Source organism: Rhinatrema bivittatum, chromosome 4 (genome assembly GCF_901001135.1).
Source record: "Rhinatrema bivittatum chromosome 4, aRhiBiv1.1, whole genome shotgun sequence".
In the NCBI taxonomy this organism is placed as follows: Eukaryota; Metazoa; Chordata; class Amphibia; order Gymnophiona; family Rhinatrematidae; genus Rhinatrema; species Rhinatrema bivittatum.
The window spans coordinates 1,925,918-1,953,802 of record NC_042618.1 but is presented as its reverse complement, the minus strand read 5'-3'; the positions used below and the strand labels follow the sequence as shown (position 1 = coordinate 1,953,802).

The following is a 27,885-nucleotide window of genomic DNA, read 5'->3' as shown; positions in this document are numbered from 1 at the left end:
GAATGACTTAAGAATGGCAGTGGTGTTTGTTGCTTGGGTTTTAGTGGGTGTGGAGGTAGACGAGAAGCATGACAATTTTTTCTATTTTTTTTTTTAATTTATATTTTATTGAATTTTAAACATTATTACAAGAAAAACAAAAATACAATATGTGTACTACAGATCAAGAAATTATACATTATCATTCAATATGTATCATTCAAGATATACAAGAAATTTACCATAAATTAATCTGCACTGATATTGAATAAATCACTAAGAAATCTAGGGGAGACCAATGAGTAACTAGAGCAATACTACTAGGAATTATTTATACTAAATTACACCAAATTAACCGTGCTGTGAGTGACAACCATCATTTTATATCCAACTACTATACGAAGTTTCCCTAGGATTGAGAATGTGAATCTAAATATAAACGTAGTTGCTCCGGTTCATTAAAGACATATTTAGAGTCCCTAAAGGTTAATGCACATCACATGGAAAACGCAAAAAATACTTTGCTCCACGCTCTATAGCTTCTTCCCTCATTGCAAGAAATTTTTTTCTTTTCAACTGGGAAACTTTAGCAATGTCAGGAAAAATCTGTACCGGGCGACCATAGAATCTCAATTTTTGAAATCTGAAATATCTGAAATATAATCTTAACACTTTGTCTCTTTCAGTTATGCATGAAAATTGAATCAGGAGTGTCGCTCTAGTATTTATATCAGATTCAAAAGATTTCTCCAAGAACTCAGTCAAGTTTAAATCTGAATTTAAATCTTGCTGGCTTGCTTGCTGATTGCTCTTATTCTCACTTGAAATGCGTTGAGGCAAGTAATAGATCCTCGATAATACTGGCAAATTATCTTGAGAATATTTTAAAATATTTAACAAGTAACTTGTAAAAAGATCTTTCGGTGACATCATCCTAGTTTTTGGAAAATTTAATATTCTCAAATTTGCCCTTTTCACCTGATTTTCAAATATCTCCATTTTACTCTCTTGCATCTTCTCTGATGTAATTAAATTTACTTGAATCTTTTCCATATTTTTCACTTTACCCTCGGTGCAGTGTGCTGCGGCAGTCCAAAAAGCAAACAGAATGTTGGGAATTATTAGAAAAGGAATTATGAATAAAACAGAAAATGTCATAATGCCTCTGTATCGCTCCATGGTGAGACCGCACCTTGAATACTGTGTACAATTCTGGTCGCCGCATCTCAAAAAAGATATAATTGCGATGGAGAAGGTACAGAGAAGGGCTACCAAAATGATAAGGGGAATGGAACAACTCCCCTATGAGGAAAGACTAAAGAGGTTAGGACTTTTCAGCTTGGAGAAGAGACGACTGAGGGGGGATATGATAGAGGTGTTTAAAATCATGAGAGGTCTAGAACGGGTAGATGTGAAAAGAAAATTATTACTTACCTGCTAATTTTCGTTCCTGTAGTACCATGGATCAGTCCAGACAGTGGGTTATGTCCCCAATCCAGCAGATGGAGTCAGCACAAGCTTCGAGGAGGCGTCACCATATATACCACTACCCCCTCTGCAGGAGTTCAGTATCGAGTATATCAAAGCCCGAGTAGAAAAACAGAACCCCCTTATTGGATCAAGTTTAAATGAATCGGCAACAATACGCCGTGTAACTTTAATAACGAACTGCAAAGGTCCTACCAACGGGTAGGAAGCCGCGAACACAGCAAGTCAACTTGTAGGGAGCTGTGAAAAACAGTGAAAACTGAAGACATCGTGAAAGACATACGCAGAGAAGAGCTGAGCAGGCTGAGAACCCAGACGCGGTGGGCGTCTGGACTGATCCATGGTACTACAGGAACGAAAATTAGCAGGTAAGTAATAATTTTCTTTTCCCAGTACGTACCTGGATCAGTCCAGACAGTGGGATGTACCCAAGCTTCCCTAAATCGGGTGGGGTCCAGCGAGGCCTGCTCGAAGAACCTGCTCGCCAAAGTGTCCAGAGACTGAAGAAGCGAGATGCAGGCGATAGTGCCTCGAGAACGTGTGTAATGATTTCCAGGTGGCTGCTCTACAGATTTCTTGAGAGGAGACCGAGCGAGCCTCCGCCCAGGAAGCCGCCTGAGAACGTGTAGAATGCGCTACAATGCCGGGTGGGGGGAGTCCGCCCCACCCCAATGTAGGAAGCAGCAATGCCGGCCTTCAGCCATCTGGCAATGGTCGTCTTCGAGGCCCGAGACCCCTTCTTAGGACCGGACCAAAGTACGAAGAGATGGTCAGAAGTCCGGAAATCATTCGTAGCCTCCAAATAGAGACGCAGAGTGCGCTTGACATCCAAGAGTCGGAGAGACTTCGGCTCAGAAGAAGAGAAGGACGGCAGTTCCACCGTCTGATTCACATGGAACGCAGACACCACCTTCGGAAGAAAAGAAGGAACGGTGCGAAGCGAAACTCCAGAGTCGGAGAAACGTAGATAAGGCTCTCTACACGATAGAGCCTGCAGTTCCGAGAGGCGTTGAGCGGAACAGATTGCCACCAGGAACACCGTCTTGAGGGTGAGATCCTTAAGCGTTGCACTCCGCAGTGGCTCGAACGGTGGTCCCGACATGGAGGCCGCAAATGTTTGACACCCTTGAGGAAGCGAACAATGTCCGGGTGCTGAAGCAGAGAGCCCCCATCGCGCAAGAGCGAACCAAGGGCGGCCACCTGAACCCGTAGTGAATTATAGGCGAGCCCCTTGTCCACCCCAGCTTGTAGGAACTGAAGGATCTGAGGAACAGAAGCCTTTGTGGGTCTCATGTTCCGGCTGTTACACCACAACTCGAACACCTTCCAGACGCGCACATAGGCCACAGACGTCGACGTCTTACATGCCCGCAGCAGCGTGGATACTACCACCTCCGGGTAGCCCCTGCGCCGGAGGCGGCGCCTCTCAAAAGCCAGGCCGCAAGACAGAAGAGTTCTGCCTGATCGAAAAATACCCAGTCTGATTGGCCCGTCGATCACCAGCTGTAGTAGATCCGCAAACCACGGTCGCCTGGGCTATTCCGGGGCGACGAAAATCACTGTCCCTGGATGGTTTTCTATTCTGCGGAGCATCCGGCCCACCAAGGGCCACGGTGGAAATGCGTAGAGTAGAAGCTGTGTCGGCCACGGAAGAACCAGAGCATCCACTCCCTCCGCGCCGCGCTCTCTCCGGCGACTGAAGAAGCGGAGAGCCTTGGCGTTGAGAGCAGACGCCATCAGATCCAAGTGGGGGACTCCCCACCGATGGACGAGGAGCTGCATCGCTTCATCTGAAAGAGACCACTCTCCGGGGTCCAGCCGTTGGCGACTGAGGAAGTCCGCCTGAACGTTGTCCACTCCGGCGATGTGCGAGGCCGCTAGCCGAACGAGATGCCGCTCTGCCCATTGCATCAGCAGCGCCACCTCTAGTGCGACCTGCGGGCTGCGCGTGCCTCCCTGGCGGTTGATGTAGGCCACGGTGGTAGCGTTGTCCGACAGGATTCTGACCTCCCGGTTCCGAAGAAGCGGAAGGAAATGTCGCAGAGCTAGCCTGACCGCCCTGGTCTTCAGACGGTTGATGGACCACTTTGCCTCCACCACGGACCACGTCCCCTGCGTGGCGCTTCGATTGCAGACCGCACCCCAGCCTACTAGACTGGCGTCTGTGGTTACTACCACCCAATTTGGCAGATCGAGGGACACGCCGCGGGCCAGGTTCACCGGGTCCAACCACCAGCCCAGGCTGTCCCTGGCCTTCTGCGGGAGCGGGAGGATTAACTGGTAGTCCTGCGAGATCGGTTTCTAACAGGAGAGGAGCGCCCACTGCAAGGGCCTGAGGCGCGCAAATGCCCAAGGGACCATGTCGATGGTGGAGCCCATCACTCCCAGGAGCTGCAGGTAGTCCCAGGAGGTGGGAGCTGGTAACGCAGAGAACCGCTGTATGTGATCCCGCAAAGAGTGCGCCTTGTCCTGTCGCAGAAACACTTTGCCCTGTCGGGTGTCGAAGGTCGCCCCCAAAAAATCCAAGCGCTGTGAGGGCACGAGGGAGCTCTTCGAGAAGTTCACTACCCAACCCAGGGAATGAAGGAACTGTACTACCCTGGCCACTGCAGCTTGTCCGTGGGTGAAAGACTTTGCTCGGATGAGCCAGTCGTCCAGATAGGGGTGTATCAGAACTCCCTCTTTCCGGAGGGCTGCAGCCATGACCACCATGATCTTGGTAAAGGTGCGCGGTGCCGTCGCCAATCCGAACGGCAGGGCTATGAACTGGAAGTGCTGGTCCAGGATCTTGAACCGGAGGAGACTATGATGGTCCGGGCGGATAGGGATGTGCAGGTAGGCCTCCGTGAGATCCAGGGAGGTGAGGAACTCCCCCCGATGCACTGCAGCAATCACAGACCACAGCATTTCCATCCGAAACCGGACCACTCGGAGGGACCTGTTGACTTCCTTTAGGTCCAGGATGGGCCGAAAGGATCCGTCCTTCTTTGGCACTACGAAGTAGATGGAATAGAAAGACTAGGGGGCACTCCATGAAGTTAGCATGTGGCACATTTAAAACTAATCGGAGAAAGTTCTTCTTCACTCAACGCACAATTAAACTCTGGAATTTGTTGCTAGAGGATGTGGTTAGTGCAGTTAGTATAGCTGTGTTTAAAAAAGGATTGGATAAGTTCTTGGAGGAGAAGTCCATTACCTGCTATTAATTAGGTTGACTTAGAAAATAGCCACTGCTATTACTAGCAACAGTAACATGGAATAGACTTAGTTTTTGGGTACTTGCCAGGTTCATATGGCCTGGATTGGCCACTGTTGGAAACAGGATGCTGGGCTTGATGGACACTTGGTCTGACCCAGTATGGCAACTTATGTCCTTTAAGATGGCTGCCGCTTCCTCTGTAGACTTGGCCTTCGTGGTTGTTCCATCAATGGTCATGGCAATGCCAAAAGGAAAAAGCCAACTGTATCGAAATCCTTCTCTCCGCAGAACTGAGGTGATGTCCTTAAATTCCATCCTCCTTTTTAAAGAGGAGAGAGAGCTGCAAAAACCTGGATTTGGTAAGATTCCCAGTCCCAAGTGGGCTACTTCCTAGCAGCTTGATATATATTTTTTCCTTCATAGGGTATCTGGAGAAACACACATAAGAACATAAGAACATAAGAAAATGCCATACTGGGTCAGACCAAGGGTCCATCAAGCCCAGCATCCTGTTTCCAACAGTGGCCAATCCAGTCCTAACCTCTTCAGCCTTTCCTCAAAGGGGAGCTGTTACATTCCCCTTATCATTTTGGTTGCCCTTCTCTGTACCTTCTCCATCACAATTATCTTTTTTGAGATGCGGTGACCAGAATTGTACACAGTATTCAAGGTGCGGTCTCACCATGGAGCGATACAGAGGCACGATTATGTCTCTGGATTTACAGTTGGGACAGGGGCTAAGTGACCTGTGTGCTTGTTCCAAATCAATTTCTGAGTATGAGACAGACTCTGCAGCAGGAGAAAAGCACACACCTTTTGAAGAATTGCTGTCCCATAGTCCGCATAGTCTTCTGCGATTCTCTAAATCTTCCAGTTTCACTGTTAATTCTTCTGCATCGTTAGACACTTGAGAAACGGATTTCTGCAACTGTTCAATTTTCATGGACTGCGCATTTAAGTGCATGTCACAGTCATCCACTCTTCGTCCGATATCAGCCATTTCTTCTTTAAGATTTTCCATGGATAATAAAAGTTCCTGTTTGTGGTCTCATTTCTTTTCTAGGGTCACTAAACCAACGATGAAATTAGTCTCTCGTAGGTAGGTGCGCGAGTTGCGCCACAGCTCCCCCCGTTTCGTTCTCTCCCTCGGTTATCAGCTCAATAGAGGTCGAGGCTTCAAAAACGCCATCAGGCCCCTCCTCCAGATTAAATGTTTTCGCATAAGAAAACTGCTTGAGGTCGGGCCCTTTTTTTTTCTGGGCCATCGTGGGTGGTTCCCGTGCAGAGTGCTTGAGATTTCGGAGCTGTGAAGCGATTTCAGCGTGCGGCGTCTGCTATTTTAGGGCTCGGGGAAGGCAGGAGCACACGGTCATGCGGCCATTTTTCTCCGAGGCAAGAGCACCCCCTCGAGAATGCCAAATTTAAATACAGGGCTGAAAACTTTCCGCTGCCTTTTCAGAGCTACTTCTATCTTAAGACAGTAATTCAGAAACTTCTTCATTCCTTGCATATAAAGGGGAAAAGCACCGACGACGAGATTAGGGCAGGAGAAGAGTGCAGAACAGTATGGGAAATGGTGGTGGTGGTGGTGGGGGGGGGAGGGTCAGAGAGTGAGTGATAGGATTGCAACATGAAGTGTGTGGTGGAGGACAGAGGTAACAATTAATATGGGGGGGGGGGGGGGGGGAAAAAAGAGTTTCCTTGGGTAACTAATCGTGCAATGCTCTTCCAGAAGATCATAAAGCACAGACAAGAATACACTTTACAAGTCCAGCTACTTCACGGAATTTGAGGTTCTGTTTATTCTCTTACAATAACTGTACAACTGTGTAACACCTACATTTATGAGGTGATATTTCAATGTAAGCTGTTTCATGTACATCATTTAGCATTATATACCCACTGCAGACTGAGGGGGAGGGAAGGAGGACCCTCTCCCCTCCCACTGCTCACTTAGTAGTGCATACCAGCAGGCGCTCAGAAGTTACACTGGGAAACCCTAGTGCTAATCGTTCGTCACATGTTACCTGTCAAAGTCCAATGTAATAAGGTGCACACGCTTTACTGCTGATTTAGAAAGGAAACAGAACTGCATGCACTGCTTAATGCCCTCGCGTGGAAATCCCATGCAAAGGACGGCACTGTTACCCGCTAATGCAGAGAGGTGCACTGGCTTATCTCAGGTTATCTTAGTGCTGGAAATTTTACTCCTGAGCAGAGCTGGTGTCACGTTTCCAGTGCAAGTGTTATCTATGGGCAGAACAAGAGTTCTGGTGCCAGGACCTGTAGTCTATTTAGGCACAAAACATGTTCGTGTACAAACATTTTCTCCTCAAAATGATTTAAGTGCACAAAAAAAAATGCTTTCCACAGCCAGCATTTTATGTGCATACGCTGTCAGTTAATTACATCAACCCAAAGTCTTACTGCTCAAGACATGAGGGAGAGGAATGAGAGTGGAGGATCACCTACAGCATAAATGCACCAGTCAGGCTCAAGGTGCCAACGCTGATTCAACTGGAGTGGCAGCCATGCTAGACTACACAGAAGATTTGCCAGGTATTTGCAGAGTGAAGCTCAGCCATGCACTATGTGCACAATACTTTCATTACCTGTGCTATGTAAGGGATGCCAAGACTAGAAAGTCTGCACTCTGCAACAAAATGCACAACTGCAACATCCATCATGTCACTTATGCTTCTATGCTTTGCAAGCAAAGGGTTTTGGGATTTAAAAAAAAAGTGGCCAGGAAGCAATCTTACAAGGACATTTTCTAGAAGAAAGGGCACTTCTGTCTCCTTTAAGTTTCCAGCTCAGTCAGAAGCAGGGTTGGATCCTGCACCATAAAGCCTTCATTTGCAACGCCTGAGGAGTTTCCTCCCTATTTTATACCCCCAGCTGGGGGCTCTCATCAGGGCTCCTTCTGGCCCATATTCAGCCATCAGGAGTTACTGCTGGGTGATGACTAGGACTCCCCTCTTCACATGGGCTGAGAGCACTATCTCCACAGCATTCCCAATCCCAGCTGACCCTGGGATTCAAACCCTGCTCCTCTACCACAAGGCCAGTCCTGAAATGGACCTTTTAATAATTCCTTACTATTGTTAATACTTATAAGTTTATGGCTAAAGACTCTTGTGTTAAGACACCAGGACCGCTGGGGTTGAGCTAATAGTTTAAACAACCTGCAGTGCATCTATCCAGAATATAGCCTACCTTCTGAGGCTGGGGTTTGGTTTCTGGCTCTACATCCTGCTCCTTTGGCTCACCGTTCATCGTTGGCAAGATCATGCCTTGCGTGAACTCTGCAAAAGCAAATAAGTGACTGTTATAGCAGATGTTAACCATTCATGTGGTTTCCTATCAGCTGAGTTACTGGACGGGTCTCTCCCTTACATCAATCTTGGCTTTTTGGAACCTGGCATGCCTGTGCCCTGCAGCAGAAACCCATGGCTCTTGCTGAGCCACTCTGTTCATGAAGACAAATGTTACAAATGGCTTCTTGCCTACCTTGTGGCCTTCCACTGCTTCCCAAAGATGATAGGAAAATTGGTTCTTACCCGCTAAATTTTGTTCCTGCAGTACCACAGATCAGTTTAGACTCCTGGGTTATTCATCCCTGCCAGCAGATGGAGACAGAAAGTTCTCTGACACTGCCTCAAACTACAGTGCCAGCTGCAGTTCCTCAGTATAGATCTGTACCCAAAGCAGAAAGTGTAATGACCAAACTACTAAGCAAAAATATTGAAAAACTGAGAACCATAAACAAATCTGTATTCATAAATATATCTGAAGCAAGAAACCTGTGAGGGAGTCGGTAGGACCATTAGATGACAGAGGAGTTAAAGGGGCTCTTAGGGAAGATAAGGCCATTGCAGAAAGACTAAATGAATTCTTTGCTTCCCTGTTTACTAATGAGGATGTTGGGGAGATACCAGTTCCGGAGATGGTTTTCAGGGGTGATGAGTCAGATGAATTGAACGAAATCACTGTGAACCTGGAAGATGTAGTAGGCCAGATTGACAAACTAAAAAGAGTAGCAAATCACCTGGACCGGATGGTATGCATCCTAGGGTACTGAAGGAACTACAAAATGAAATTTCTGATCTATTAGTTAAAATTTGTAACCTATCATTCAAATCATCCGTTGTACCTGGAGGGTGGCCAATGTAAACAATATTTAAAAAGGGTTCCAGGGGTGATCCTGGTAACTATAGACCAGTGAGTCTGACTTCAGTGCCAGGAAAAATAGTGGAAACTATTCTAAAGATCAAAATCGTAGAGCATATAGAAAGACATGGTTTAATGGAACACAGTCACCATGGCTTTACCCAAGGGAAGTCTTGCCTAACAAATCTGCTTCATTTTTTGAAGGGGTTAATAAACATGTGGATAAAAGGTAAACTGTTAGATGTAGTGTATTTAGATTTTCAGAAGGCGTTTGACAAAGTCCCTCATGAGAGGCTTCTAAGAAAACTAAAAAGTCATGGGATAGGAGGCGATGTCCTTTCGTGGATTACAAACTGGTTAAAAGACAGGAAACAGGGAGTAGGATTAAATGGTCAATTTTCTCAGTGGAAAAGGGTAAACAGTGGAGTGCCTCAGGGATCTGTACTTGGACCGGTGCTTTTCTATATATATATATATATATATATATATATATATATATATATATATATATATATATTTATAAATGATCTGGAAAGGAATATGAGTGAGGTAATCAAATTTGCAGATAATACAAAATTATTCAGAGTAGTTAAATCACAAGCGGATTGTGATACATTAAGGGAGGACCTTGCAAGACTGGAAGATACGACATCCAAATAGCAGATGAAATTTAACGTGGACAAGTGCAAGATGTAAAAAACAAGGGGACAACTTTATGCCGTGAAAGGTTTTTATTAATAAATTAAAGCGCCCGACTCTGGCCGAGTTTCGCCAATTAAGGCTGCATCAGGGGCTAAAAGTATAAAAATCAGAAATTTTAAAAAAAACAAAACATTAAAAATAATTCCATAAATAATTTCAAAACCTTAAAAAGGTTCTTAAAAAAACATTTTTGAACTCACATGATTTCTGATAAAGAAACTACATAGGCATACTTTTATGTAGTAACAAAGTGACAAATCAAATCTAAAAATGGAATAATACATAATTAGAAAAATTGTAACTAACAGTAAAATGTATCATCTATCTGAACAACCCCTTGTCCCCTTGTTGTTTTTTGCCTTGGCTACGTGGGACCACTTTCCGATTTGTTTTATTGGACCGTCAAGTGCAAGATGTTGCATATAGGGAAAAATAACCCTTGCTGTAGTTACATGGTTAGGTTCCATATTAGGAGCTACCACCCAAGAAAGAGATCTAGGCATCATAGTGGATAACACATTGAAATCGTCGGCTCAGTGTGCTGCAGCAGTCAAAAAAGCAAACGGAATGTTAGAAATTATTGGAAAGGGAATGGTTAATAAAACAGAAAATGTCATATGCCTCTGTATCGCTCCATGGTGAGACCGCACCTTGAATACTGTGTACAATTCTGGTCGCCGCATCTCAAAAAAGATATAGTTGCAATGGAGAAGGTACAGAGATGGGCAACCAAAATGATAAAGGGGATGGAACAGCTCCCCTATGAGGAAAGGCTGAAGAGGTTAGGGCTGTTCAGCTTGGAGAAGAGACGGCTGAGGGGGGATATGATAGAGGTCTTTAAGATCATGAGAGGTCTTGAACAAGTAGATGTGAATCGGTTATTTACTCTTTTGGATAATAGAAGGTCTAGGGGGCATTCCATGAAGTTAGCAAGTAGCACATTTAAGACTAATCGGAGACAATTCTTTCACGCAACGCACAATTAAGCTCTGGGATATGTTGCGAGAGGATGTGGTTAGTGCAGTTAGTGTAGCTGGGTTCAAAAAAGGTTTGGATAAGTTCTTGGAGGAGAAGCCCATTAACGGCTATTAATCAATTATACTTAGGGAATAGCCACTGCTATTAATTGCATCAGTAGCATGGGTTCTTCTTAGTGTTTGGGTAATTGCCAGGTTCTTGTGGCCTGGTTTTGGCCTCTGTTGGAAACAGGATGCTGAGCTTGATGGACCCTTGGTCTGATCCGGCATGGCAATTTCTTATGTTCTTATAAGACAACACTAGAGCTGAGCAGGCGACTCTCCACCTCATGGAAATTGGGTGTGTTCTGGACTGATCCGTGGTCCTACAAACGAAAATTAGCAGGTATGAACCAATTTTCCTTTCCCTGTATGTACCCGGATCTGTCCATTCTCTTGGGATGTACCAAAGCCCCCTAACTTAGAGTGGGACCTGGAGAGTCCTGCTTGCAGAACACTCTCAAAGGAAGGAAAACCTGAATCTCCCACTTCCAAACGATAGTATCGTGCAAACGTATGCAGTGACTTCCAAGTCGCTGCTCTGCAAATCTTGAGGAGACACCATTTGCACTTCCGCCCAGGAGGCTGCCTGCAAGTGTGTAAAATGAGCATGCAAACCTTCCGGAATCTCCCTACCAGCAGTAATGTAAGTGGACCCAATAGCCTCTTTCAAACAACACGCACATTAGTAACTTTAGAAGCTTTCAAATCTCATTTCGCGCTGCTCTACAAAACAAAAAGTTGGTCGGACCTCATGAAATCATTTGTCACCTCGAGAGCTCATCAAACATCTAACCTTTTGAGCTCTTTCGCATATGGAACCGATGCATCTACTGTTGGAAAGGCTGGAGGCTCCACCTTCTGGTTCACATGAAAAGCAGAAACCACCTTAGGCAAAAAAAGAAGGCACCATCCTCAACGAAATCCCCGAATTGGAAATTTAAAGGAAAAGATCCAGACAGAACAAAGCTTGCAACTCCAAAATCCGCTTAGCAGAGCATATCGCTACTAGAAAAACTACTTTGAGAGTCAAGTCTTTCAGCATCGCTCTACACAGAGGCTCAAAAGGCACCATACACAAACCTCGGAGGACCAAATTAAGGCTCCAGGAAGGACAAAATAACTGGAGACCACAAATTCCTAGTCCCTCTAAGGAACCTGAAAACATCCAGATAAGCTACAATAGCAGAATCCCCAATCTTGCCCTGAAGGCAGCCCAAGGCTGCCACTTCAATTCTAAGGGAGCTAGGAGATAAGCCTTTAGCAAAACCATTCTGCAAAAAAAATGACAAAATATCGGGAATGGAGGACTGGAGGATGCGAATTTCATGAGTAGCACACCAGGACTCGAACTCTTTCCATACTTTAACATAAGCTAGATTAGTGGACTGTCTCCTGGCTTGCAATATGGTGGTGACGACAAATTCTGGAGAACCTTTAAGCCTCAACCTCCGCCTCTCAAAAGCCATGCCGCTAGACAAAAGTGAGCGGCCTGGTCTGAAAATATGGGAACCTGATGAATCAGCCCAACCACAGCCAAGTTGATGAGATCCGCAAACCAAGGATGCTGCGGCCACTCCAGTGCAACCAATATCACTTCCTCATGATGCTTCTCTATGCGATGCAATACCTTGCCCACCAATGGCCAAGAGGGGTGGACACAAACTAGGACCCCCCCCGAGGCCAAGGTAGAACTAGAGAGTCTTCGCTCTCAGCTCCTTGCTGTCGCCTTCGACTGAAGAACCGAAATGCTTTGGGCATTCTGACGAGTCGCCATTAAATCCACATGAGGAAACCCCCAACGACTTCTGATGAGCTGCATTGCAGCTTCGGACAATTCCCACTCGCCTGGATCTAATTGAATACGACTTAGGAAAACCGCTTGAACATTTTCGACCCCGGCTATGTAAGACGCAGCTATTCCCTCTAGGTGGGATTCTGTCCAATGAATTAAGACTTATTTATTTATTTTGAATTCTTATATACCGACATTCCTGTATGAAACACAGATCACACCGGTTTACAGTACAACAGAACGGTCGCGGGTGGGCGAATAAATTAAACTTGAATACATTAAACTTAAACACTTGAGCTTCCCAAGCTATTGATTTGACTCTTGGTTTCACCCTGCCAATTCATATACGCTACTGACATTGCATTGTCAAAAAGAATCCTCACAGAGCAACCTAATGGCAACTTTGAAATGTCTGTATGCTAATGCCAGAAGTCTAAGTAGTAAGATGGGAGAATTAGAATGTATAGCAGTGAATGAGGACAGACTTAATTGGCATCTCAGAGACATGGTGGAAAGAGGATAACCAATGGGACAGTGCTATACCAGGGTACAAATTATATCGCAATGACAGAGAGGAGCACTCGGGAGGAGGTGTGGCGCTTTATGTCCGGGATGGCATAGAGTCCAACAGGACCAACATCCTGCATGAGACTAAATACAAAATTGAATCTTTATGTCTTCGGGGTGTGTCGGGGAAGACTATAGTGATAGGGGTATACTACCATCCACCTGGTCAAGATGGTGAGACGGACAGTGAAATGCTAAGAGAAATTAGGGAAGCTAACCAAATTGGTAGTGCGGTAATAATGGGAGACTTCAATTACTGTATTTTCCGGCGTATAAGACGATCCCCAACTTTTCCAGTTAAAATATAGAGTTTGGGATACACTCGCCGTATAAGACTACCCTTCTTGGCTGATTGTTGTATACAAATCCTGCTTGGATTGGTCAGCTCTCCCTGCCTGCCCAGCCCTCCCTGTCTCCAAGACTATCAGAGCGGTAGCGCATCCCTCTGGCCCACCCTTGTATCCTATTCCCGGTACCTCCTTCTCTGCCTCTCAGATCTTGCTCCTGAGGACTGCAGTGAAGCAGCGCAGACGCCCCCCCCCCTTTTTATGCACATTAAGGAAAAAAATACCGTAATTTTCTACCATATTTTTTGATGAAATCAACATTTATAGCAGGAGGGAGTGACTAGAGGAGTGAGGGCGCGCTGCCCGATTGGCCGGTGGATTGGCCAATCCACAGGCCCGATTGGCCGGTGGTTCATTCTCCGCTCCCTCGCTCCCCGGCCAATCGGGGAGCGGAGAACTTTTTTTTTTTTTTTTTTTTTTTACAGCATCCGGTGGGGGGAGGGAGTGACAGGAGGAGCGAAGGCGTGCTGCCCGATTGGTCGGTGCTGGGCAAAAGGGGCTTTCCGAAGCAAGCCCCTTTTGCCCAACACCAGCCAATCGGGGAGCGGAGAATGAACATTTTACAGCATCCGGGAGGAGTGACTCAAGGACCGAGGGCACGGAGAATCAATTTCTACAGCGTCCGGAGGTGAGGGTGAGTGACTTGGGGAGCAAGAGCACATCGGCCAATCGGGGAGCGAGGAATCCAGACGCTGTAAATTTGGATTACCGGCGCATAGGACGCACTCCTTATTTTTCACCTATTTTCAGGGGAAAAAAGTGCGTCCTATACGCCAGCAAATATACGCCCTATAAGACGACACCCGACTTTTGAGAAGATTTTCAGGGGTAAAAAACTCGTCTTATACGCCAGAAAATACGGTACCCCAATATTAACTGGGTAAATGTATCATCGGGACACGCTAGAGAGATAACGTTCCTGGATGGAATAAATGATAGCTTTATGGAGCAATTGGTTCAGGAACCAACGAGAGAGGGAGCAATTTTAGATCTAATTCTCAGTGGAGCACAGGACTTGGTGAGAGAGGTAATGGTGGTGGGGCCGCTTGGCAATAGTGATCATAATATGATCAAATTTGATTTGATGACTGGAAAAGGAACAGTGTGCAAATCCAAGGCTCTCGTGCTAAATTTTCAAAAGGGAAACTTTGATAAAAATTGTCAGAAAAAAACTGAAAGGAGCAGCTACAAAAGTGAAAAATGTCCAAGAGGCGTGGTCATTGTTAAAAAATAACATTCTAGAAACACAGTCTAGATATATTCCACACATTAAGAAAAGGTGGAAAGGCGGCAAAACGATTACCGGCATGGTTAAAAGGGGAGGTGAAAGAAGCTATTTTAGCCAAAAGATCTTCATTCAAAAACTGGAAGAAGGATCCAACAGAAGAAAATAGGATATTGCTTAAGCGTTGGCAAGTTAAATGTAAGACATTGATAAGACAGGCTAAGAGAGAATTTGAAAAGAAGTTGGCCGTAGAGGCAAAACCTCACAGTAAAAACTTTTTTAAATATATCCGAAGCAGAAAGCCTGTGAGGGAGTCAGTTGGACCGTTAGATGATCGAGGGGATAAAGGGGCACTTAGAGAAGATAAGGCCATCGCGGAAAGATTAAATGATTTCTTTGCTTCGGTGTTTACTGAAGAGGATGTTGGGGAGGTACCCGTAATGGAGAAGGATTTCATGGGTAATGATTCAGATGGACTGAATCAAATCACGGTGAACCTAGAAGATGTGGTAGGCGTGATTGACAAACTGAAGAGTAGTAAATCAACTGGACCGGATGGTATACACCCCAGAGTTCTGAAGGAACTAAAAAATGAAATTTCAGACCTATTAGTAAAAATTTGTAACCTATCATTAAAATCATCCATTGTACCTGAAGACTGGAGGATAGCAAATGTAACCCCAATATTTAAAAAGGGCTCCAGGGGTGATCCTGGAAACTACAGACCAGTTAGCCTGACTTCAGTGCCAGGAAAAATAGTGGAAAATGTTCTAAACATCAAAATCACAGAACATATAGAAAGACATGGTTTAATGGAACAAAGTCAGCATGGCTTTACCCAGGGCAAGCCTTGCCTCACAAATCTGCTTTACTTTTTTGGAGGCGTTAATAAACACGTGGATAAAGGTGAACCGGTAGATGTAGTATACTTGGATTTTCAGAAGGCGTTTGACAAAGTTCCTCATGAGAGGCTTCTAGGAAAAGTAAAAAGTCATGGGATAAGTGGCGATGTCCTTTCGTGGATTGCAAACTAGCTAAAAGACAGGAAACAGAGTAGGATTAAATGGACAATTTTCTCAGTGGAAGAGAGTGGACAGTGGAGTGCCTCAGGGATCTGTATTGGGACCCTTACTTTTCAATATATTTATAAATGATCTGGAAAGAAATACGAGTGAGATAATCAAATTTGCAGATGAAACAAAATTGTTCAGAGTAGTTAAATCACAAGCAGATTGTGATAAATTGCAGGAAGACCTTGTGAGACTGGAAAATTGGGCATCCAAATGGCAGATGAAATTTAATGTGGATAAGTGTAAGGTGATGCATATAGGGAAAAATAACCCATGCTATAGTTACACAATGTTAGGTTCCATATTAGGTGCTACCACCCAGGAAAAAGATCTAGGTGTCATAGTGGATAACACATTGAAATAGTCCGTTCAGTGTGCTGCGGCAGTCAAAAAAGCAAACAGAATGTTGGGAATTATTAGAAAGGGAATGGTGAATAAAATGGAAAATGGCATAATGCCTCTGTATTGCTCCATGGTGAGACCGCACCTTGAATACTGTGTACAATTCTGGTCACCGCATCTCAAAAAAGATATAATTGTGATGGAGAAAGTACAGAGAAGGGCTACCAAAATGATAAGGGGAATGGAACAGCTCCCCTATGAGGAAAGACTAAAGAGGTTAGGACTTTTCAGCTTGGAGAAGAGACGGCTGAGGGGGGATATGATAGAGATGTTTAAAATCATGAGAGGTCTAGAACGGGTAGATGTGAATCGGTTATTTGCTTTTTCAGATAGTAGAAAGACTAGGGGGACACTCCATGAAGTTAGCATGGGGCACATTTAAAACTAATCGGAGAAAGTTCTTTTTTACTCAACGCACAATTAAACTCTGGAATTTGTTGCCAGAGGATGTGGTTAGTGCAGTTAGTATAGCGGTGTTTAAAAAAGGATTGGATAAGTTCTTGGAGGAGAAGTCCATTACCTGCTATTAAGTTCACTTAGAGAATAGCCACTGCCATTAGCAATGGTTACATGGAATAGACTTAGTTTTTGGGTACTTGCCAGGTTCTTATGGCCTGGATTGGCCACTGTTGGAAACAGGATGCTGGGCTTGATGGACCCTTGGTCTGACCCAGTATGGCATGTTCTTATGTTCTTATGTAAGAACTCCCTCAAGGCTAGATGGACTGCCCTGGTCTCCAAACAGTTGATAGACAATGTAGATTCTCTCGCAGACCAGATATCCTGGACTGAATGATGCTGACAAACCAGAGAGACTGGCATCGGTAGTAACTATTACCTAGTCCGGAACTTCGAGGTCCATCCCGCGAACCAGATGGGGAGTCTGAAACCACCAAGATACCGTCTCTGGCCATGCCCTCGAGAGTTTACGGCAAGAGAAATTCCTCTGAGATGGACTTCCAACGCGCCAGAAGTGCCCTTTGTAACAGCCTCATATGGAAAAAACGCCCATGGAACCAATTCCAAGGTCAAAGTCCTGGATCTCAGAACCTGTAAGTAATCCCATGCTTTGGGAACTTGCAACTTCAACACCCTGCCGATCCGAGTGTCGAAGTGACCACCCAAGTACTCCAAGGACTGAGTTGGGGTCAAATGACTGTCAGGTTTATCACCCAGCCGAGAGGCTGAAGAACCTCGAGAACTCTGTTGACCGACTGAAGACAGAGCTTCCGATTTTGCCCTGATAAGCCTATCGTCCAGATATGGGTGCACCAGGATTCCCTCCTTCCGGAGCACTGCCGCCACCCCCACCATCACCTTGGAGAAGGTGCGTGGTGCTGTGGCTAAACCAAAGGGAAGGGCCTGAAACTGAAAATGGTAGCCTAGCACCATGAAGCAGAGAAAGGTTGGGAGTCTGGATGGATCGGAATATGCAGATAGGCCTCCGTGAGATCCAAGGAAGCCAAAAACTACCCCTTGCGAACAGCTGAGATCACAGAATGCAAGGTCTCCATCCGGAAGCAGGGAACTTTGAGGGCGGCATTCACTTTCTTTAAATTGAGGATACATACCCTCTTTCTTTGGAACCAGAAAATAGATGGAGTAATGCCCCGTGTGAACTTCTGGGGAGGGGACCGGTATTACAGCTCCCGAGTTCTGAGATGCGCTAGTGTCTCCCGCACTGCCAACTGTTTGCTCACTGGACTGCAGGGGGGAATTAGAAACAGTTTTTGAATGGGTCGAGCAAATTCTAAAACACAGTCTTTTACTACACTGAGAACCCACTGGTCCTGCTAATCTTGGCCCACTCATCATAAAATTGAGTCAAGCGACCTCCTATAATAGTAATAACAGCGTGGACCAGCCTCGCCACCAGTCACTGATCCTCGGAATGGCCTTCGATCCCCATGAAAGGACTGCCCCCCAAGACTGTCCTCAAGAAGAGAATGGTCTCAGAGGCAAATGGAGCCCTTGCTGGCCTAGATCTATCAGAGCGAAACAGAGACCGAACCTGAAAGAATCTCTTAGCTTTAGGCTTATCTTCTGGCAAACTGAGTGGCTTATTATCACCCAGAGATTGAATCAGCTGCTCAAGGTCTTCCTCAAACAAAAGGCAACCTTTGAAAGGTAAGGAGCCCAACTGCATCTTTGAGGAAACATCCGCCGACCAATTACTCAGCCATAGTAATCTCCTGGCCACCACTGCCAAAGCCATAGCTCTAAAGTATGAACCAAATCATAAAGAACAGCCGCCCCGACCTGTTCGGCTGTGTCTGCTTATTCCCCTGATGCCGGAAGGTGCTCCTGCATCTGCTGCACCCAGCAGAGGCACGCACACTGCATGAAGCTTGAGCAAATCATAAAGAACATCCGCCCCGACCTGTTCGGCTGTGTCTGCTTATTCCCCTGCTGCCGGAAGGTGCTCCTGCATCTGCTGCACCCAGCGGAGGCACGCACACTGCATGAAGCTTGAGCAAATCATAAAGAACATCCGCCCCGACCTGTTCGGCTGTGTCTGCTTATTCCCCTGCTGCCGGAAGGTGCTCCTGCATCTGCTGCACCCAGCGGAGGCACGCACACTGCATGAAGCTTGAGGCAAATCATAAAGAACATCCGCCTCGACCTGTTCGGCTGTGTCTGCTTATTCCCCTGCTGCCGGAAGGTGCTCCTGCATCTGCTGCACCCAGCGGAGGCACGCACACTGCATGAAGCTTGAGCAAATCATAAAGAACATCCGCCCCGACCTGTTCGGCTGTGTCTGCTTATTCCCCTGCTGCCGGAAGGTGCTCCTGCATCTGCTGCACCCAGCGGAGGCACGCACACTGCATGAAGCTTGAGCAAATCATAAAGAACATCCGCCTCGACCTGTTCGGCTGTGTCTGCTTATTCCCCTGCTGCCGGAAGGTGCTCCTGCATCTGCTGCACACAGCGGAGGCACGCACACTGCATGAAGCTTGAGCAAATCATTAAGAACAGCCGCCCCGACCTGTTCGGCTGTGTCTGCTTATTCCCCTGCTGCCGGAAGGAGCTCCTGCATCTGCTGCACCCAGCGGAGGCACGCACACTGCATGAAGCTTGAGCAAATCATTAAGAACATCCGCCCCGACCTGTTCGGCTGTGTCTGCTTATTCCCCTGCTGCCGGAAGGTGCTCCTGCATCGCTGCACCCAGCGGAGGCACGCACACTGCATGAAGCTTGAGGCAAATCATAAAGAACATCCGCCTCGACCTGTTCGGCTGTGTCTGCTTATTCCCCTGCTGCCGGAAGGTGCTCCTGCATCGCTGCACCCAGCGGAGGCACGCACACTACATGAAGCTTCAGCAAATCATAAAGAACATCCGCCCCGACCTGTTAGGCTGTGTCTGCTTATTCCCCTGCTGCCGGAAGGTGCTCCTGCATCGCTGCACCCAGCGGAGGCACGCACACTGCATGAAGCTTGAGCAAATCGCAGCCCGAAACCCCAAAGCGGAGACCTCAAAAATCCGCTTGAGGTGAACCTCTAACTTATGATCTTGCATATCCTTTAACGCCGCGGAACCAATCACGGGAATAGTGGTTCTCTTAGTCACTGCAATTTATCGACATTTCAATAAAGGTGTTTAAGGACTTTTGGATCTCTCTCTTAGTCACTGTGGACACCGCCACATCTACCTTCGGGAAAGCAAAACATTCCAAGTCCTCCTCAGGAAGAGCATAAAGCTTCCCCATGGTCCTAGCAACTTTCAGACCAGCATTGGGCATCCCCCAACTTCCAAACAGACTTATGGAATGGGAAGGACGCTGGGGGACCCCCTCACCCCCATCAAGGACCAGGTCAGCTCCTTCTGAATCCACATCACTCTGAGGTAATTTAACTCCCAACACTTGAAAGAATAACAGTAGCAACACTTCCATTTCCTCCCTTTTAAACAAGCGGACCTCCTTCAGGTCCTCGGACCCTGGAGAAGAAATCCCCAGGTCGTCCCCCAGAGAGGTACCCTCAGTCGCCGGATCAACCGGACCCACCGGTATCCCCTGGTCAGACTCCTCCCCCATGTCTCTGGGAGCCTGTGCAGATCCCTGAGAGCCATGTCCCAGTGGATCAAGCAGTCTGTAAGCCAGGGGCATTGCGGGCCTGCTCCTCTAGACTGGACCAGAACCAGCCCCCGAGGATCTACCCGACTGAGCCTGCATAGAAGCAGCCCCCGCTGCACCCTCGGGCTGTGTCTGAACAGACCTGGCCAAAGGCAGTACACACGAGTGGGCTGCTGGCTGGCCAAAATGGCATCATGCATTAATAGCACAAATTCAGGGGAAAACATCCTCACTGCCCCAGCCCCCTCAAGCCAACAGTAGAAGCAGTAGAGACAGAAAACCATGGCCTCCTCCTCTTCCCGCCCCCCCCCCCCCCCCCCCAATGTGACAGCCAAGTCAGACCAGGCTGGGCACAAACATGAAGGACTCTCCCACACACTCCCTCACAGTGCGGGAATGGCTGCCAAAAAATCCAAGATGGCCACCGTTCCAGCGCCATCTGAGGAAGAAGCACCAAGGACCGAGCTCTGGCCGAAAATAGCAGCGCACTCGCCAGAGTCCTGATGCCGCTTTGCGGGCAGAGGAGCCCTCCAAACAAGCAGCGCAGAGACCTGCCCAATTCAGCCACGAGCGCACCGAGCCACTTGCCCTGCACGTGGCACCATGAGCCATGTTGGGGAAGGGGGACCTGAGTGGGAAACACCAAGAAATACACAGAAAACCCCGGGAAACAGTTCCCCCCGGAACCGAGCTGATCTTACCAGCAAATGGAGGAGGAGGAGGAGGTCGCCCACACTGCTGTGCTGCCTGTTCAGCCCTTTGAATTAAAGTTCTATTTTTTTTTGTTTGTTTTTAAACTTTGTTGGTAAGAGACACTGAAAGCAGGCAGTCTCAGAAACAGGGGGAACTCAAACCAAAACAACCCCCTGGAGCCTGCAGCTCTCTAGTGAGGGGAGGGATCTGGACAACCAGATTTACACCCCTGGGCACACAGACACACAAAAGGGTGACAACCCCCGGCCCATCCGCCTCTACCGGACAGGGTAGGACCCTTAAAGAATCCTAAGCCAAACCAAAAAGAAAACCCCCGGGAGGAAGGGTCAAAAGAAATACAACCCTAGAAAAAAAATAAATTTAGAACTGCACGTTGCCCAACCTCTGCCATCTGCTGGAGACAGAGAAATACTGAGGAACTGGGGTTTATGAGGCAGTGTCAGTAAAACTTTGTCTCCATCTGCTGGCAGGAATGAATAACCCAGGAGTCTGGACTGATCCGGGTAAACAAGTCATGCATGAGATGTACCTGTTTTCAGTGTAGCAATGTAATTGGCCACTGCAGCTCTAATTTTCTTCGCCCCCTCTTTTTTCATGAAGGCCAGTAATTGCGTGCTTGGTTCATCTTTAGCAAGGCTTACACAGATCTATTTTAAAACAAAGCAGAACAAAGGAGAGAAATGAAATGGAAATTCAGACAGCCAAGAAAGTTTGTAAAAAACTGGAATTATACAAAATGTGTGCTACAGTTTAGCCCTGGGCTGCTCTATTACACAGGAGGGCCTATTTCTACCCCAGAATTAATAACCTAGCAAAACCTTATGAAACTGCTTTACAGTACACGTTTAACACAAGCCTGCTCCAAGTAGCCTATGAAAGCTAGGTAGCTTTGCTTTATACACTACAGAACCTAACATAAAGAGACTCAATTTCCAGAGACAACACAGCTATAAGAACCGCTTTTCCCTTTCTAAGTAATGGAGAATTTATCTGAATTTTGTTTTCTTTAGTATACACAGATGGACTCAGGACCAATGGGTTATGTGCTCCCCTGCCAGCAGATGGCGACGGAGTCAGGTTTCAAAGCTAACGTCACCTTAGATACACCCCATGCAGGGACCTCAGCCCTCCAGTGTTCTCTTCAAAGGCCACTGTTGACATACTATTGAAAAAACTTGATTAAAACACAGGTAACTGTACCTCAGTAAGATTATAGATGCCTTGATCTAGGGATTGGATGACTGCTTACCCGAAATCTCTTGGAATAGATATCCACTCCACGGGCAAATCCTTTGTACCATTCTTGGCCAGCCGTGGTCGGGATGCGGAGTCCATCTGTCTTCACTAAGGAAAACAAAATTTTCAGGTAAGTAATGGCTCCTTTTCCGAGCGTGTAGCCAGACGGACTCAGGACCAATGGGATATTTAAAAGCTACTCCCGTGGGGTGGGAGGCCGCCCACAGTCCGGTTAACACCGCCCTTGCAAAGACTGCATCCTCCCGGGTCCGTACGTCCAGGCGATAAGAACCTGCAAGTGGTGTGCAAGGAAGATCACGTTGCTGCTCGACAGGGGACAGCAGTTTAACTTCTGCCCATGAGACCCCTGAGCCCTAGTGGAATGGACTTTAACTTGAAAGGGTAATGGCTTCCCTGCCTCTACATAAGCTCCCGTGACCACCTCCTTAATCCAGCGAGCTATGGTAGCCCATGAAGCTAGTTCGCCCCACTTCTTTCTACCATGAAGGACTAACAGGCAGACCATCTTTTGGACCGGTTCTGAAACTTCCAGATACTGCACCAAAAGTCCGCATTCAAATGACAGAGGAGGCGGTCTTCTTCCACATCCTTGTGCTTATCTAGGGATGGCAACAAAATGGACTGATTCAAATGAAACTCAGAGACTACCTTGGGCAAGAAGGATGGAACGGTATGAAGATGTAACGCTCCTGGAGTCATCCGGAGGAACAGTTCCCGACACAATGCCCATAGTTCAGAGATGCGACATGCCGAGCATACAGCCACCGGGAACACAGTTTTCAAGGTTAATAAAATGCAAGGAATGCAGCAGCTGAAAGGAAGGCCCTGCCAAAAATTCTAATACTAGATTAAGATTCCACAAGGGAGCTGGCCACCTTAGGGGTAGCCGGAGGTGCTTCACCCCATTTCAGAAAACTGGCCACATCTTTATTCAAGCCATTCTACAAAAATTCCAGAATTAGTGGGATGACACTGTTCCTCACACCAGGCCTCAAATACTCGCCAGACCCATACATACACTAGGCATGTTGAGAACTTCTGAGCGCAGAGTAAAGGTGGCACAGAATATCCTCACTTCATAAGGCAAACCCTCAAGGACCAGACCGTAAGATGGAAGAGTCAGATCCTCATGAAGGACTGGCCCCTGCTGTAGCAGATCCCTGCGCGGTGGGAGGTACGAGGTGGGTGTCCACCAGGAGTTTTCACATGCCCACATATCATGGACACCCGGACCAATCCGGAGCTACTAGTAGGACTAACCCCCTGTGATGCTCGATTCTGCGAATGACCCTGCCCAGCAGGGGCCATGGAAGGAAGGCCAGGTCTTAACGAGAGTGTTGATCCCCAGGGTCAACTGATCTCTTCTGCAACTGAAGAATCAGGGAACCTTTGCATTGTGAGATGCAGCGAGCAGGTCAATGGACGGAAACCCCAGCAATCTACTACCAGCTGAAAGGCTTTGGCCCAACAATGCCCACTCTCCTGGATCAAGAACTCTCCCTGCTTAGAACATCTGCCCCAACAGTCTTTTCCTGCGATGTGGGAGGCTGAGACCTGTAGATATATTTCCGCCCATTCCATAAGGAGCTCTATCTCCTGTAAACACTTGCTGGTTCTTGGTTCCACCCTGGCGGTTGATGTAGGCTACCATTGTGTTGTCTGACATTACATGGACCACATGACCCTGGAGTTTGTGGCTGAATTTTAGACACGCCAATTTGACTGTCCGGGCTTCCAGGCGCGGTTGATGTTCCATGGGGCCTCTTCCTCGGTCCAATGTCCCTGGGCCGTCAGTTCCTGACAGCGAGCTCCCCAGCCCAAGAGGCTCGCGTCTGTCATGAGGACCAGCCAGTTCAGAGAGGACAGGGGTACACCCCTACTCAGATGAGCTTCCTGTAGCTACCACTGGAGTCAAGAGCATATTCTATCAGTAAGTGGAGGCGAATCGAATAGTCTTGAGACTGCAGGTTCCAACATGACAGTAGTGAGCATTAAAGTGGTTGCATGTGTGCCCTCTCCCAGGGCACTTCCTCCAGGGTTGCTGCCATCAAACTGAAAAGTTGGAGATAAGCTCCGCACCGGTCGGGTGTATTGTGCTCATCAACTAATGCACTTGGGACATCAACTTCCTTATCCATGTGGTCGGAATGAAGACCTTGCTCTGCTTGGTATTGAACCAGACTCCCAGATATTCCAAGGACTGGGGGGGCTTGAGACTGCTTTTGTCCAGGTTCCTGAAGCAAGGGATAGTTGTTCGCTTAGAGATGGCACAGACTAGTGTAGCCACTTTAGGGAAATGCAAACACTTTCTTACTGCCGGATACAGTAGATAAAGTGCTTCTAATGCTCATCCCCCTTTAAAATTTGCTTCTGGGGCATTTCATTCCAGGTCAATCAACTCCTGGATTGCTTCCAGTACAGGAAAGTAGCAAGAGGCTTTCCATAGGGAAATCAGAATGGGATTCTTATTTGGTTCTGTCACAGAGTCCACTCCAGGAACTCCCAGCATCTTCAGGGTCTGGGAAACCAATTCGTCTCTATAGAAAAACTGTAACATGGTCCGATACGGTTCTAAACCGGGGGACATTTCCCCTATCTTCCAATGAATCTATCTTCCTCTTTGTCTATGCCATCCTTTTCCCTGCCAGGAATACCCTTGGTGAGGAGAGGCATGCCTCGAGGTCTGCCAATAGGACTGGGAGAGGGCTTACTGGCTGAGGTTCCGTCTGGATAGGGGCAAGTGAGGTAGCAGACTGCGCCTGTACCAAGACTTGAAGGCTCTTGGGTGGAATTTTTCCAGGGAAGGCCACCAGTTCTATGCCTAGCCCAGGAGGTACTGGGGTAGGTGCCGCTGAATTTCCCTCTCCCGTGGATGACCCAGTCCCTAGGGGTACTCAGATCTGGAGTACTACCAGTTGAGGCTGTAGCTAACCCTCCTCTGAATGGGAGGAGTCAGGCTTAGCAAAGTCTGGGGAGGCTAAATTTCTCTGGACTTCCTCACAGTGCTGACATAAGTTGGAATCCAGGTCAGACAAGCAGCACAGAGAGAAGGCCACTTATGTTTCTTGGCTGCTGGTGCTTAAAATTTTATGCACACATATTTCGGGCACCTAGGCAGGACACGGGGAGGCACACTCACAGCCCACATGCCCAGCTTTACCTGTATTCTGTTCTTAGTAGGTTGTGCGCACATGTATGAACGTGACGTTATACGCACCGTGCACACCGATGTTCTATGGAGAGTAATAAGGCACACACAAGTATGTGCACAAGATGGCACTGCTGCAGCCTACCATGCAGTGTGCCGACCAAGCCTAAAGCAGGGCCTAGCCCGCCGGGAGGCTGCTCAACCTGCTCGGAAGCCCATTTCCCCTTACCCCAACAGGATCAGGAATGACATCAGTGCGGCACACTGAGATAGGAGGCCGGAGGAGATCTTACTGAAACTCCTCCAAATGTCTCTGAATGGGAAGTTAAAAAAATTCTATCTTACCTGGGCTCAGCACTTATCAACTGAGTACACAGACGGTCTCCGACTGCAGGGGCAGAGGGCTTTGGCTGTCACCATCGTGCTCGGCTTCCTGCAGCCACTGCCTTTCAGCTGCTTAAGCAGCAAAGTTCGGGCCAGGAACCGGCTACAGGACTAAGGCCCACCTCAGGAATTCTCAACTAGGGTTGGGACCTTTAGCTATCACCGCAGGAGAGCGGGGCTCAATTTTTTCTCCAATTTAAATATAGAATTTCTCCTTCCAAAAGGTACAGCAATCCCCATAGGAAGAGGTACGTCCACCTGCTGGAAATGGAGAAATACTGAAGGGCTGAGGACACTGCAGGGGTGTATCTAGGATGACGTCAGCTTTGAAACGTGACTCCGTCTCCATATGCTGGCAGGGGAGCATAACCCATTAGTCCCGAGTCCATCTGGCTACATTATAGGAAAAGCCTGTGTTATATAAAAGACCCAAGAACCATGAGATCGGATTGCCTAGCAACCCATTGGAACAGCAGATCACACTGGACTTTACTTGTACACGTGCTAAAGTACTGGTGTGTAAATGAATCCAGAGCATAAGATAGGTGCATATGAAATTAGATGTACACAATCCTGACTGGCACTTGCTCACACCTACCTCAACTTCAGAGGGATCGTTTTCATCCGAGAGGTTGGGAATCTCCACATGCCCTTTGTACTTCACACCAGTCGGGGCTGTACCTGGAAGGATCAATAAGTGTGTGTCAGACACGTCCAACAGCGTGATGTTATTGGGTAAAAATCACATCGGTGGCTACTGAACCACGTTTCTCCACTTGTGGAGCGCTGATGTGAGGGGAATTCCTGCAAAGACTGCCTAGGACTTAGCGACATGTGGTGTAAGCCACTTCCTCCCACTGTGAAAATATTAAGCAGTGTCAAGGAGCTACTCACCGATCCAGTTCAGTTTGATGTTCCACTCGTAGAAGAAGATGAGCTTCCCCTTACGATTGTTGATGGAAGCTTCTCCTTCCACTTTACTTACTTCGGTCACCTCGCAGCTTCCTTCTTCATTCTCCACCCTGACTGCTAGCAGCAGCTCTTTTAGTTTATCCATAGACCAGTTTGAAGCATCTCGTTCCGTCCTGCACATGTTTGAAGGTGTGTAAGGTTAGTGTGCAAACAAAGTCAGAGTCTACTAATACTTATTACTGTTCTCTTCAAGCCTTCTGGGCAAGCAGCATTTTAGCAGATACTAGATAGATTTTCCAATTTTAAATTTAATGTGGCAGGCAGGACAAAAAAAAGACATCTTCCAGCTGTTCAGTCCAGCAGCACCACGGCTGCACTCAAGATGTACTTGCACTGGCTTCCAAGGAGCACCACTGTGCAGGGTCCATGGTGCAAGGATATTAAAGCACTGCCCAATTAAAAAATCTGCATTTATAATATGAAAAAAGGGATGCCAAAGGATAGTTTGAGGGAAAACTTATCACTTACACCACCTTTACAGGCACTGCTGAATGCCAACCAGAAAGCTACAGAGGAAAAAAAAAAAAAAAGAGACACTCGGAACCCATAGGGTATTAGGTCTAATGTCAGACAAAACAAGACTATCAACCCAAAGTAATAATAAAATTCATCCAGTGTGAATACACAAAAAACATTTTTTTGTCAAGACCTCATACAAGGGAATACAATTCCATGCTTTTTTGTGTATTCACACTGGATGAATTTTATTACTACTCTGGGTTGATAGTCTTGTTTTTTGTCTGATTTTCAATTGGCTACTTCCCTTTATTAATATATTATGCGTGTGAGAATATCCTTTTTTCTGATTAGGTCTAATGTAACATATTGGGTGTGAAATGAATTACAATTATAATATAGTAAAGCTCCCATATCAAAACAGCGCTGTCAGTACGCTAGCAGTTACAACCCTACTTATGGAAAGACAACACTGCAATTATATCAGGCCCTTTTAAACACACCAATACATCCACTATTCAGAAAATAGAAGAGCCAGGCTGCTGTTCATCCCTATACAATCTACACACCAGCAGATTCACCCCAATCACATATGCAGAACAGAGACCTTTGCCAAATACAGAATAAAAAACAAACAAGGCATAAGTAGAAACATGCAGAGAAAATGGAACTGGAAATTGCACCAAGCCAGACTCTGTTTGCAGTACAACAATGAAAAACCAAACGCTAGCACTCATAAAATAAAATCAAGAAATGAAAGTCATACTAGTAAGAATAACTTTTTTCAAAACAGCTAAGAAATAGAACATCCAATAATTAAAAACTCACATTTAAAAAAAGTTCCAAATACCAAACACATTTGAAAACCAACACTTAATTATTAAAATAAGGATAAATTCCCCTGCTCGCCATACCTGGAA

The 27,885-nt window shown here is 46.7% G+C and overlaps 1 protein-coding gene across 3 annotated transcripts in view; it reads right to left on the bottom strand.

Annotated features, from left to right (window-relative positions):
• Positions 1-27,885, bottom strand: part of AHSA1 (activator of HSP90 ATPase activity 1) — a 94,913-nt gene that overhangs the window by 23,906 nt on the left and 43,122 nt on the right. For all 3 annotated transcript variants that reach the window (XM_029597665.1, XM_029597664.1, XM_029597663.1), the window contains 4 exons: positions 26,432-26,622; positions 26,136-26,218; positions 21,278-21,395; positions 7,883-7,971 (listed from right to left, as the gene is read on the bottom strand). In XM_029597665.1, the coding sequence (XP_029453525.1) occupies positions 7,883-7,971; positions 21,278-21,395; positions 26,136-26,218; positions 26,432-26,594 (453 nt within the window). In that variant the 5' untranslated portion in view covers positions 26,595-26,622. The remainder of the gene's footprint in view (positions 1-7,882; positions 7,972-21,277; positions 21,396-26,135; positions 26,219-26,431; positions 26,623-27,885) is intronic.